Raw genomic sequence first — 15,112 nt, forward strand, 5'->3', positions numbered from 1 at the left:
CCCTGTATAACAACATAACAAAATAATTAATTTTCTTCAAATTCTCTGTTGTACCTCTTTTTTATAATCTGCAATTTCCTCAGAGAGTACTTCCTCTGCAACTGAGTATAAAGAATGTGCTCTTAATTTAGTAAGTGCATCACTAAATGGGCATCGTTTGAAATTCAACTTCATAAACCTGAAAACAAATAATTAATTTATCTTAAATATATTTTTCTAAGAATCATTAAATAACATTAAAATCCTAATCGACATTCAAAAATTTAATTCTCTCTCTTAAATGGTTAAAAAATATATATTTTAGGAACTTTATAAAATTTTAAAATTAGGAGTATCAAACCCAGACTTCATTTTATTCTAAGTTTTATTTATTTTGTTGTCTTAAAAAAATATTTTAAAAAAGTAGAAAACTGAAGAAAAAATTACGGTTGACCCAAAATAATGAAGTTGGCATTGGATGCAGGCTAACATTGAGTTCAGCAACAGATGTGGGCTTGAGAGAGAGTTGGTAGTCAGAGAGACCAGAAGTGTGTTCAATGGCTCTGAAGTGATAATCAAGGAGACTGAAGATGGAATTTAGAGATTAGAAGACAAATTTTTGTTTTTCCTTTTCAATTTGTTTAAATATCTTGTAAATTTAATTCTTATCTTTTCTGATGCTAAATATGCTTAGATACATCCTTTTTGGTATCTTGTAAGCTTAAATTTTTAAGTTTATAGTAGATAAAATTTTGATAACTGCTTAATTATTATATTTCATTTCTGATGAAAATTTAGCTGATATAAATTCTGTAAACCCAATTTTGTAATATTTTCTATTTTAATTCTTATCTTAATAATGGTTGTGCCAAAATTCACCTTGAATACTTCATCCGAGATATCGTGACTCAACCAGAAATGGCCATAGGCAATTCCCACGTAGGTCAGGAGTTAATTGCTTATATAACCTGTGGTATGTATTCAAAGGTCTATCTAGTTGATAATTGTTGAGCAGCTGATAGAGTTCTTTTCTTTGAGTCTAAAAGAAGTGTAAGAATATGTAAGAAGGGTATGCTGATCTCAAATTAAAACTTGGTGACTCGAATGCTTCTTACTAGAGGCACTGAAGAAATGGGTGCTTGCTCTACAGACGAATGTAACTGAGAACTCATTAGGCACTCAAGATTCTATTAACCTGCGAAGTGCTGACCCCCCCAAATTCAAGCAGCATAACAAAAAACTCAAGTGCATAATGCTCTGGTTCAACAGGTCTTATTGGGAGATTTGGTAGTTGTTGGCACATCGGCTTCTGTGGCCATATTGCACCTCCCAAGGTTTTTGCAGTACTTTGATCCAAGCCCAAGGCGGGAATCGAACCCGCGACCTTTGGGTTGCCGGGCAGGTACTTTACCCACTCGGCTAGCCCGGTCGGCCCTTATTGGGAGATTACACTGTAAAGTAACGTAACAAGGATAGGTGTAATAAGGATAGGTGAACTAGAATGAGGATGTGTCTGCTAGGAACAATTAATGATGTCACCAACAGATTGTCAGATTTTAAAGAGGGTAAAGTGAGCAATATTCTTCATATGATATCTAATTATATTAAGGACACAAAAACTGATGATTTGTTGGATAAATATAGGACCATGCAAAAAAAACAAGTTAGGTTGGAATGTATTTATGTCAGCAATTCTTTCCAAGTTGAATTGGAGAAAAATATACTGAAAATCTTGGATTAACTCCAGACTTGAGGGACTCTGCAAGGCTTTGGGGGGATATTTTGATCATTGATAAATCCCCTCCCCCACTTGTAGGTAGGAGGAATCTATTTTGTAGAAAGGATATATCTGGACAAAGATGGGGCAAGAGTTTTTGCCACTATAACCGAGGACACCTTACGGGTTCAGGGAAACTACTAGTTGGGGGGGGGGAATTTCATTTAAAATACCTATGCAATCCATTCCCTATACCACGATCAATCCATAGATCAAACATATTCTTGAGTAGGCAACTGAGCCATTACTAACTTAAAATTTTATTATAAATAACTCAACTCAATGCAACTATCAATTTTAAATCATGCAATTTTGCCTCACCTGAGATATATAAATTTTGACACTAATCCATTTATCTTAATAAGATGAGTTGCTGTCCCTGCCACTACGAGGTAGGTTTCTAGTATCTAGTCAAAGAAGCTTTCTTTGAAAAACTTCAGACACAAAGTTATTAGTAAAGAGACGTTTATCAATGAACATAACCCGGAGTCACTCCATGTAAATCCCTACAGATCTCTCTAGATATGATCTTAAGTCAGTATACAATTTATGCATTCAAGCATATGTTTTGATGTTTCAATCCCGCCACATGTACATAAACTGCTATTCTTCAAACTAAAGTTGAAATAGCGTAGAAGCCAAGCCGTGTCCAGTAATTAGAAAGGCAGCATTTAAATCAAAATTGCAACCAATTTTTCTTTCTAAGATGTATAATATTACCTTTTTGGCAAAAACATATGTCTGTCTGCCTTTATTACTTATTTACCATCTTATTTTGATAAATTTCATCCAAAAATCTTTTCCTTTCCAAGTTCAAATCTGCTCTAGAATAGTTTTTTATTACTATGGGACAAGATGTTAGGTCCATAATAGTGCTTATAATATTATTTTTGGTATAATATAATATGCCAGACAATAAAATTAAATATTCTGCAGGGAGCTTTCCAGCCATCACCTGTAAGGGTTCTGAGGAAATCAAACAACATGCTCGGGTAGTGTCCAGAAGAGCAACATTCCTGTGTATCATTAACAAGACTCCATGAGGTTCCCTGGCAGCGTATATGCACTGCTTGAAACCTCATTTCTGACTGGGGTAACAACAAGTCCTTTTTCATTCTCCACTACCCTCAGTATAGTAACGCACAGTTGGTACATTACTCTGGGGTTACTGCTACCCATATGCAGTACTTTACATTTGTCAATGTTAAACTCTCAGACTGTAGACTCGGTGACAATGACAATTTATTCTCACTAGATGTTACCTCATTATATACAAACGTAAACGTTGAATTCACATTAGATATTATTTGGGATACGTTAAATAAAAACTCAACACCGATTAATTATACGAAGCTACCTATTAAGGAAATTTTTCACTTAATTAAACTGTTAGTTGAGGCTAACTACATCACCATCAGTTTTGTGACAAGGTGTACAAACAAATTTTTGGATTACCAATGGGTTTGAGCCTGAGTGGCTTAATGTCAGAAATCTCTCAACGATTGAGCAGATACATTTGACACCTTTTCGACCCCGTATCACATACTATGGGAGGTATTTAGACGATGTTTTAGTTATTACCGATAGTAGTACTATCCAAGACATTTTACATTCGTTTAATAATATTCATTCTAGACTCAAATTTACATTGGAAAGGGAGGATACGGATACAAAGTCATTAAACTTTCTAAATTTCATGCTTACCCGGGACTCGAACAAAATACAATTTAGCATCTATCAAAAACCTACAAACACCGGTATGCTTCTACATTATAATAGCTATCACCCATTCACCTACAAAAGATCGATTATCTTTAATCAATTTCTAAATGCCTATAAATATTCAATGACAGATTCTGCTTTGGACTCAGAAATACAAATATCAACTAGCAGATTCTTAAACAGGGGTTATTCCATTACCACAATAAACCGAATTAGGGTACAAGCTAGGGATAGGATACAAAATACTACACCAATGAACAATAGTAATATCAAAAAATACTTTATTTCTGTCCCATATGTTGAACAGTGGCACAAACAGCTTAACAGATTCTTTAAAGATACCGAATTTAAAATTGTAGCTAGGCCAATACGGAAGTTACGCACTATACTGAACAATCACTCGGTTCTTTCCACGTTCGCAACACAAATTAATGATCTGGTATACAACATTTCTTGCGGTGATTGCAACTCGTCTTACCAAGGTTCAACGTGATTTTCTCTTAATATTCCTGTAAATCAACATGAAGCCTCAGTTCGTGCTTCTCGTTCAGCAGCGTCAGAATTAGCCTTTCATGCCATTATCGAAAAACATACTTTTTTATTTAACGAGGCCAAAATACTTAACGTTCAACATAATTATACGCGACTATTAATTGCAGAAACCGTTGAAATTAAATTACACGAGAATTCTGTTAATGTTCGGCGGCCATATTTGATCTCCGATGCGTGGACCTTTACGCATCGGAGGACAAATAATCACTATTTAAGTTTCAGGTTTAACCTGATTCGGTAATTTTCATTCCTGTGATCACGACATACGGTTGAAAAGCGTTGTCAGCTTCAGGAAGGAAAATCGTTTTGAATATTTTCGTTAGATTCTTTTAATTGCGTTAATTTGATTTTTAATTGTTTTAAATTGATTTGAATTGTGTTAAATTGATTATTTAATTATTTATAATTTATTCTTAATCTACCGGTAAGTTGTCGATTTTTTCGTTTTTTCCGGTTTAATTTCTGGAGGGTATCATACGGAAGTGTTCTACGTACTATATTGAGGTAAACTCCTCTTATTATTTTACTAATGGCATGTAATGTAAATTAGTATACTAATATCTAATACTGGGATTATGACAGAGTTATCTATAAGAGTAGTTGGTCAGTAATTACTGATATCTAATAGTATGTGTTTTATGTTCTGTATGTGTTGTTAGTATACAGATCAGATTGTGTTGGTATCTTAAGCTATATAAACTATTTTTAACTGTGTATTCATGCAGCCAATTATATTCATTCCTTCACTCACTCCTATTTACCACAACACTCATTCACTCTCTCTTGCTTCCTTACCATGTCACTCTCTTTCACCAAAACTAACATTCATTCCCTTTCACCACAATTCCTATTTCACTCTTATCATTTGGTGATGGGCAAATGTTGAGTGAAGACATGTGACTGTGTCTGTGCATCTCTTTTGCACACCAGAATATATGTCCATATGTTAAAAAAAAAAAAAAAAAAAGTGTGCTGTGTACACGTAAGCATAACAGGTGTGTGACTGGATGGAGTGTATGTGTTGTCCCGTGTGTCTGACAAGCACCCCCATGTCAACTTGACTATGGTGTGGAAAAACCATCTCGGAAAATGCTCACTAACCCTGCTGACATCAAGCTGTTTCATTTTCTCCGGCAGCATGGCATGGCATGCTGACACTGTCTTCAGCTGGTCTAGTCTAACCAAAACCCCACATAGGGCTTCTTAGCCTATGACTTTTCTCACACTCAAGGGTTCTTCCGCCCCAACCACACACACACACACACACACACACACCTTTCACCTCGTGGGCCCTACCACCCTAAATGCCCCTCTATCCCTTATTCTTCTATTTTTTGGTCAATTGCCTTCCTATCATCCACCCCTTTACCTCTCCTCCCTTTTTTCTCCAGGACTCAAACTGTCACTCCATGCTCATTTCCATAAATTTTTTTTGGGCCAGCCCAGGTTTTACCCAACTAGAGACTAACATGATCCTACTGCCTGGCCTACTTCCACTTAGTAAAGGACAGGCAATAGTGGGACCTTGGTCTACCAAGGGGCCAACATTACATTACATTACACTACACTACACAGACTACATTATAATGTATGTTTTTCTGGCATTTACAGAATCTGTTTTGCATCACAAAAGATCAATACATAGTTGGGAGAACCCTGGGGCCACAAGACCTGTACACTATACCACTCGGAATACTGTCCAGGTGTGGAGACTGCTCTTATAGAAAGACATAAGAGAAGAAAAGACATCAAAGGAAATGCAAAAACATCCCTACTAAAAAAAAAAACACAATGTTTCAAGATCCAAATGTCCAAAGATGTACCTGTCACAATGCACCTGGTGAGACTAGAAAGGACACCCATAGGAGGAACGACTTTGAATATGTAACCTGTCAAGTTTGGTAACTAAGCACCTCAGAGGAGACCTGAGTGAGGTATATACTAGGCTTTGAGGGGGAATAAGTAAAATGAATGAAGATGTAATTTTCACTGTTATGATCCCAGAACCAGGGGCCATAAATTCAAATTACTATGGTAGTAATTTAGACTGGATGGCAGAAAGATTTCATTTAGCCAATCAGTTGTCATTGATTACTGAAACAAGTTGCCTCTATGGGTGGTTAAGGTAGACAACTTGAGGAGATTCAAAGGTCAATTGGATAAGTATGTGAGGTGGTTTGTTTTATTTTATTATTTATGTAGTATATTCAAAAATTTCTGGAATCACATGCTGGTATATAAATGGTTTGCGTTATGGCCATAAGGTTTCATGAGGCATTGTTTTTGATCTTGGGGCAAGCCAAATGGGAACTGGCTTGACCACTTGTGTGTGTGTCACAGCTGACTGTCACGGAATGTTGCAATTTGAACAGAGTACTAACATCAAGTTCTTCTATATACCTGAGAAAAGTGCTACAGAGACACTGCAAGCATTACTGAAAGTTTATGGAGATAATGCTTTGAAGAAAACAGCAGAAAACAAATAGTTTTTGCAGTTTAAAAATGGACAGGAAACAACGGAAGATAAATCTTTCAGTGGACGCCCTTCGATATCACAAAACGACAAAAATGTCACGAAAGTAAAAGAACTTATGCAAAACGATAGGTGAATGACTGCTGTTGAGATTGCTCAGGAAGTTGAACTGTCTTATACGCGTGCTACACAATCCTGATGCAAGATTTAGAACTGCATCGCATGTTTGTGCAAAGTTTGTCGCATGCTTGCTGTCATGTTACAATCGCAGTTCAGCAGTTCTTGGCTGCAAAAAAAAAAAAAAATCAGACAGTCATGCAGCAATCTCCCTAATCCCCCGACCATGCAATGTCTGACTTCTGGCTGTACCTTAAACTGAAAATGGGGCTTCAGAGGTCGTCATTTCACTACAGTGGTTGATATCAAAGGAAATGCAAAAGCATCCCTACTAAAAAAAAAACACAATTTTAAAGAATGTTTCAAAGCTTGGAAAGACTGGTGGGGGTGGGGGGGGAGAGAGAGAGAGAGTTTTTTTTTTTTTTTTTTTGATTTGGTAGTTATTGGCGCATCGGCTTCTGTGGCCATATTGCACCTCCCAAGGTTTTTGCAGTACTTTGATCCAAGCCCGAGGCGGGAATCGAACCCGCGACCTTTGGGTTGCCGGGCAGGTACTTTACCCACTCGGCTAGCCCGGTCGGCTGAGAGAGAGAGTGTGTGTGTGTGTGTGTGTGTGTGTGTGTGTGTGTGTGTGTGTGTGTGTGTGTGTGCGTAGAAAGAAAATACTTTGAAGGTGATTTGGTCAGTAAGTCCAACTTTTTACTCGATAAACTTTTATAGTAAAATTACAGAACTTTTTGAATGTACCTTCTATTTATTTATTATTCTTATTTATTTATTTATTTTTGGCTGGTGCAGCAAAAGCCTCATGCTTCCTTGCACTATGACTAACACTAAGTATTTTGTTATTAAAAAATAATGAGTTTTATTAGCAGAGGTTATGAAAAGGATATAAAAAAAAATGTATTTAAAAGGTATAAAAAAAAATTTTGCCAGAGAAAGCTTTTGGCATTCTGCTTAGTTAATTATTATTATTATCTATCTATACATTAAAAAAGTTTTCTTCCTAGTGATATTTATTCGAGCCAATGGGAACAGAGGGCAGGGCAATTACCTCACTTATTCCAGCCAAAGAGAGAAGAGGATAGGGCAATTACGTCACTAAAATGCACAGTAAATAATTACATTGGCCATTTCCTGACTAGATTTCGATTTCAAGCGTTATAGTGTTAGTATAATGTTATTTTTATACAAACAATAACAAACTATACAAATATTTACAGAACGCTAAACTATTTACAATCATACCTCTACTATATTGGGATAATGGGTCCCATCATCAGCTGACATTAATATACAAAAAACATTAAATGTTAAATTGAATGTTAAATGGAAAGAACACAAAAATGGGTTAGTAAGCAGAATCAGACACTTGCTGTTGAAATGTACTGCACATACGTGAGATGCATGCCAATGTTCATCGCATTGCAAGATAACTGCCTCCGTAACGTTCGCCAACCTCGTGCACATGCTTCACTGTCTAATACATGACCACGCCCAGCAACATTTTATGTCCGATTGTAACCTTTTTTGTATATTAATGTCAGCTGATGAAGGGACCCATCATTTGTACATAATTTAGTATTTTACAAATATTTTAAATATCTGTATAGTTTATAAATATTTCAGTCCTGCTCTTTTGGATGCAACAATATTCCTCACGCATTATGGAAACAGAAGCAAAAGGCCTTTTCCTAAGTGACCTATGTAAATGCAGGTAAATAATTACATAATGATATTTATTCGACCTTGAGAATGCCGTGTGGCAGGGGTAGGGTAGCCAATCGAAGAAGAGGGATGCAGGTCACATGGTACAAGTGGGTGGGGCAATTACATCACTACAAATGCACAAGTAAATAATTACATAGGTGATTTCCTGATTAGATATCGATCAGTGTGTTTCGACAGGTGCATCTTTTATGTAGAAAAGATTTGATCTGTCATACCTCTACATTTTACGTAGAAAAGTGTGCACGGGAGTTGCCCCGTGCACAGTTTGCTACATAAAACGTAGCGGTATGACAGAGTAAGCGAGCAAAGCAAGCAGGGGTGAAGCCTCCTAGTTGTTGTTGTTATTATTATTATTAGTAGCATATAATGCAAGGAAGTAAGCTTATAGTCTCAGCCAAAAAAAAAAAAAAAACTCCCACATTACCTGACCACCTCTCCATAATTTCTTTAGTTCTTATTTGAATTTATTCCAACTGCCCACCTCCAAACACTAGATGGAAGTTTGTTCCAACGGTCAACCACCTGCTGGCTGAAGGCAAACCTCCTAACATGTATCCTGCCATCCTTCCTCAATTTTGAATTTATGACCCCTCATGTGTTTAAGTCCAAACAAGAGGAAGTATTCCATCAGCACTGAGCTTGCTCAATCAATTCAGAGCCTTAAAACCTCAGTCAGATCACCTCATAGATGCCCAGTCTCAAGACATCTATAAATACAATTTTGTATTTGAAAAATTACAAACTTCAATGAAGGTTATTTATGATAAGTTATTAAAAGATAAGGTACCCTATCCTGAAATATTTTGTAACCAAGTGTTTACAACTCGGATAATCTGAAAATCTTTGTTATAATCTCCAACTTAGTAAAACAGTATAAATAAGTATGTTCAATTGCTTGGCCACCTAACCTTATTATAAAAAAAAAAAAAAAAAAGGAAAAAACCTGTTATATCCCCTTCTCAGGCTATGTGATACTGCAACCCCTAAAATCATAAATTTGCATGTCCCCATGAATAAAATCAATGATTTCATTTGGGTTACAGTTGGGCAAGAAATAAATATACCATTTATTTTTGATTGCAATGATTATGCTTGAAAGATTCTCTTTCAAATTCTATTGAAAAGTTCAGAGAAACTCAAGTTGTTGCTTTTGACATTCCTAAGGCTTTTGTTTGGTTGTTTGGTTTTTAGGTACACTAAGACATACTGCACCACTGTGTGTTGTCGTAAAAGTATATGTTTGGGCCAATCTGTATGTTGTGCATGTTCAAAAACACAAATTAACTCAGGGGGGAAAATCTTAATCCTGCCTGAGATCAGTTAACTATAGCCCCAATTGAAGACGCCTTTCAGAGACTCCCAAAGTCATCAGTGGGACTTAAACGCAAACTGCTCCAAATAAGTGAGAAGTGGCAATACCACTATCCTGTTGTGGAGGACGTGTGTTTGACACACGTTTTTTTTTTTAAAAAGTTTCTGCCTTATGGTCTATCTACCTAATGTTTTTTTGCAATCAGGTAGACAGTTTCCCCTCTGATCACTCTATACATATGATGGTAGGCTTTTTGTCTTCTAACTTTTCAACTAACGTGGAGTTCAGGGTTCTGTTCTATCATCTACTCATATTTCATTCTGTAATTAACGACCCTACTAACTTGAAGTCCTGTCCACAGTCTGCTGATGACAGTACAATATGTTCACATTCCAGTTTGCTTTGCACAAATAGCTTAAACTTCTTTAATATCCACCACCAGTTTCTTGAATGCTAATCTCCAGGTAATTTTCCAGTGGTGAGAAAAACACTAAGTTCATTTCAATCCTGAAACTCAGACTAGTCTAATTTCTCTAAAAAGACCCTTGCTCATCTTCAACAACACTAAATTTCATGTCTATACAAGGTCAAATACCATTACTGGGGAAGAATCTGACTTCTAAGCTCTCTCTTAGCATAAGCATATTTTATAGAGATGGAATACATTTGAACGAAGGTAGTTTCATTGAGGGCCCCCCCAAAGGTTCAAGGAACTGCTAGTCAGGAGGGACACTTGATAATATAGATCCATGTTTATTTGATGATGTAAGTCAAAGCAATGTTTGCACAGATCAAGAGTTCTTGTATGTTAATAAAATTATAATCTACAGAAATACAATGTCAACAACTACCTTTTGCCTTCTCAACGTTCATCCTTTTCACAGTACTCTACAGTGCTGACGATTCTAATATCATTTGTGTGTGGGGTCAGGTCACCATTAAAAAATAAACACTATAATACCATACACAGTATAAAAGGATTATAGAATCTAATAAATTAATATTTGGAAATTGCCATTAAAAATACATAAATAAAAATAAACTCAAAAATGAGCCCTATCAGTGAAGTTTTGATACTCAGAAATAGAAAGAAATTAAACGGAGTCAAATCAGGGAAGTGAGGAGGATGTTCCATCTGAAGGATACACATTTTCCTCACTAAGAATATGACAAGCTGCAGCTTGATTGATTTTACTGCAAAAACAAGCTGCAGCAATGTCATATTCTTAGTGAGAATAAGAATATGACCAGCTGCAGCAATGTCAATGAGACAATTTCTGTTGGAAAAAGGGATCCATCTAACTTCTTCCTATTCTCCGGTATCAAAACTTCCCGAAAGGAGTACAATACTTTGGATCATAATACTCAGCACACATCAAGGGCACTAAAATTGGTACCGGTAAACAAATTCCACAAATTCTTTCACTTGATGTTGTTGTTGTTGTTGTGGGGGTTTGATGGTGCATAAGCTGCTTTGGCTATAATGCACCTATTTATTTATTGTATGAATAGATGAGAAATTCTTGTAACGTCAGAAAAGGCTGAAATCAGAAATGATTAAAAACTCCAATTTGCTTCAAAAAGTTGAAAAATTCAGAAAAATTTGCATTGTCACTGATAAGATTCTCTACATTTCCCAGCCCCCATAGGCCTGTTTGAAGATGTAGAGAATCTTATCAGTGACAATGCAAATTTTTCTGAATTTTTCAACTTTTTGAAGCAAATTTTTGAAGCATACTGCAATAATTAAAGACAAACACCAGCCAAGGAATTAAAAATTTTTACTATAAAAATAAAATATACAGAAATAAAATATAATGAAATACTGTGATACACTATCGGAAGACTAAAATATAACAATAAATTTATCTAAAATAAACTGGATTAAAAGCGATAAAACCTGAAGCTTTCGGAGACTGCTGTCTCCTTCTTCAACAGTATACTATTACTGCAATGACACATCCTTAAGTAGCAGGCCCATGGCACTCATGCACGTGGTCCATCAGACACATGGTCGGCATTCCCCACGTGCGCATCGGAAACAGAAGTGGCTCGGGAAGCGTGTCAAACAGAACTGGTCATCCAGTTCTGTTTGACACGAACCAGGCGGTTGTGCTCTGCCACAGCAGACCTCGCATAATTAGCAGTCTTAATAGCGGTCATGTGCTCCCCCAGACAGTCTTTTAAACGTCGCCCCATCTCCCCCACATAACACTCCTCACAATAGCAGAGATGGGTCTAGAATAAAGACAACAATTTATAGAAAGCCTATGTGCCGTGGCCAGTATGTTCATTACAGCTCGACACAGGCTTATCATCATAAGAATAGTGTAGCCAGGGCATTGTTGAATAGAGTGGGGACACACTGTAGTACCCCCGAGGATAAGGAAATGGAAATTTGCAGTCACGGCAGACCTCAGGAAGTGTGGGTACCCCCCAGAGGATCTTGGACAAATATATTTATAGGGTATTGTCCAATTGTAGGGAGTCGCCTGCCCCTGTGGCTACCACATACATTCCTTACTATCCAGGCCTTTCAGAACGCATTGTACGGGCACTGCGGGAGTGTCAGACCCGCTGTGTGCAACTTCCGGGACAGAGATTGCACACAGTGGTGTCTCAAGTTAAAGATCCCGTCGCCCGGGATTATACTAGTAGTGTGGTCTATGAGATTAAGTGCCCGGATTGTGAGGAGTGTTATGTGGGGGAGATGGGGCGATGTTTGAAAGACCGTCTGGGGGAGCACATGACCGCTATTAAGACTGCTAATTATGCGAGGTTTGCTGTGGCAGAGCATTTCTGGGAGAAGCAGCATCGGATCTCCCCTGAAGACGCGGTCATTACGGACTGTGCCCATGGATTTTGAGAATGCAAGTGGCTCAAGAGTTTGCAAATCGGTTCATCCAGTCGTAATACTATTAACAGGGACAGAGGGACACGTTTACATCCCCTGTTTGAGGCGGTTGTCCTCAGACGGGATGACCGGTTCTGTTTGACACGCTCCCAAGCCACTTCTGTTTCCGATGCGCGCGTGGGGAATGCCGACCATGTGTCTGATGGACCACGTGCATGAGTGCCATGGGCCTGCTACTTAAGGATGTGTCATTGCAGTAATAGTATACTGTTGAAGAAGGAGACAGCAGTCCCCGAAAGCTTCAGGTTTTGTCGCTTTTAATCCAGTTTATTTTATATAATTTTATTGCTTCGGTATTTTTAACTAAATTTATTGTAATATTTTAGTCTTCTGATAGTGTATCACAGTATTTCATTATATTTTATTTCTGTATATTTTTTTTTTTATAGTAAAAATTTTTAATTCCTTGGCTGGTGTTTGTCTTTAATTATTGCAGTAAGATTCTCTAGATTTATTGGTTTCCGAAGATTAACCAATGATAGCAAGGTTGAAAAATTCAGAAAAATTTGCATTGTCACTGATAAGATTCTCTAGATTTATTGGTTTCCAAAGGCTAACCAATGATAGCAACGTTGAATTTCTGTCTTGTTTATAGCATGGGCATTCAATGAGAATGTGTTTAACAGTCAGATTTATATAACAATGTAGACACTGTAGTGGATCATCTCCTGTGAGTAAATGAAGGTGGGTCAGATGTGACCTATTCTTGCTCTTGAAAGGACTACTACTTCTTGTTTTGATGTACAGACACTGGAAGACAAATTTTCAGATCATGTTTAAACTGTAAGAGTTTATTATTAGTTTAAGAGCGCCATAGTGCTGTCCATTTAATTCACTTGTTGTAGAAGAAAATATCTTCATATAGAGTTGCTTTGGGGGAGGGGGGACTACTCTGCAGGGAAACAAAGAAAATAATTGGCAGGTTCATTTACCTCTCCTAATAAATTAAGCTTATTAGTAGAGGTAACTGCTGCAAGAAAAGCTTATACAACTAAAGGGGTTGAAAAAAAAAAAAAATCTAATTTCACCTATCTATTCCCCTCCAACAGTTTGTCTACTTCTTCCTTGAATTTATTCAGGCTATTCACTTCCAAAACATTAGGCAGAAGTTGGCTAAAGGCAAACTTGCACATTCTATATCTGCAACCATCCTTCATCAATTTCAATTCATGCCCACTCATGTATGTAGTCTGAGCAACAGGAAGAATTCCATCAGCATTAATCTTGCTTTGTCCATTCAAAGCCTCGCAGATAAGCTTACTCTATTAGTTTGACAATTCATGGTGTATTCAATAGTAAGAAAAAGTGGGGGGGGCCATGCTGTATGAAGTAATGTAATTTTTTGATATGGCGTACACATGGTAAGAATATCCCCAGATCCTTGACATAACGTGGCCTCGACAATCCCCCCCGTATACACATTACTCAGACTCCCTCCAGTCACTATCTGGCAGAGTAGAGGTAGTAAGATTATACAGTAGCTGATCCAGAAGCCTCCTAAAAAGTTACCAATAGGTTCGATCCGGTGTACTAACTAGCAGCCAGCCTGCAAACACCGTTTTAGAGAAGAACCCTCGAAATGTCAGGAAGTTTGGATCTTGCCATGATGTCCATCATAACCTCAAAAGTCAGCAGTCATACTGCATGATGGAAGAGATGGGGAAGGGCTGACCAGAACTTAGCTCTGGAGACTAAACATGGGTTCCATCACTTCAAGCCTCCAATAAGCAAAGTGGTGGTATTGCACTGGTTGATGAGAGTCATCTACCACCTAGTATTGCCTGGTAACACAGAGGGGCAGCATTCCTCCATGTGGTGTGGGCGCAACACCAGCAGCAGCAGTTCAAATTCATCAAATTTATTTACTATGCTCCTAGCTTTGGTGTAGAAGCAAGTATACATGATCTAGAGCAAGTATACATGCTCTTAGTTACCCTAACACAGCCTATGTATTTACTTGTTTCATAATGACTCACAGCAGGCCTTGAAATCCTCAACATCTTGCTTTTCAGGCTGCTGCACATTCCAAAAGAAACTGCGCAAGAATCACGTTCACCTCTGCCCATGGCAATCGCTAATCTATTAGTCTGTAACCCCTAAGCTAACAGTTCTCCAACCCACTTAACGCTGCCTTGATAGTATCAGCAAATATCCATGTACCCTTTCTGTTTGTTTATCCCATCCTGTACAAGCAGTCTCTCCTGTTAATAAGCACAGACCACGCTGTGAAATATTCTACCTCATGAGCCTTGCACAATCTCTCCAGGGGAAAACAGATTGACAAGGTGCTCAATCACATAGTCTCTCCTACTGTGCCTGGGCAGAATTGCAGACACTTTCAAATTCAACTCTAACTTGTAACTCTTCCTCAATATTGCCCTCTACTTGTTTAAGTAAGTCAGCAGATTTCAAATTCCACAAACTACCTTTCCACACCTCAATCTCACTAAACTGTTATTTTTGTTGTAAATTGGGTTTTCAGTCGACAAGATAATATACAGTTTCAAATGGCACATAAGAATTCACAAAGATGCT

The 15,112-nt window shown here is 37.5% G+C and overlaps 1 protein-coding gene across 1 annotated transcript in view; it reads right to left on the reverse strand.

The window, feature by feature from the left end:
- Positions 1–15,112, reverse strand: part of LOC150086824 (F-box DNA helicase 1-like) — a 501,907-nt gene that overhangs the window by 428,844 nt on the left and 57,951 nt on the right. The window contains exon 4 of the mRNA XM_090371598.1: positions 55–178. Within this exon, the coding sequence (XP_090227724.1) occupies positions 55–178 (124 nt within the window). The remainder of the gene's footprint in view (positions 1–54; positions 179–15,112) is intronic.

Source organism: Mastigoproctus giganteus, chromosome 4, assembly GCF_048544385.1.
Source record: "Mastigoproctus giganteus isolate SK-2022 chromosome 4, ASM4854438v1, whole genome shotgun sequence".
Taxonomy (NCBI): domain Eukaryota; kingdom Metazoa; phylum Arthropoda; class Arachnida; order Uropygi; family Thelyphonidae; genus Mastigoproctus; species Mastigoproctus giganteus.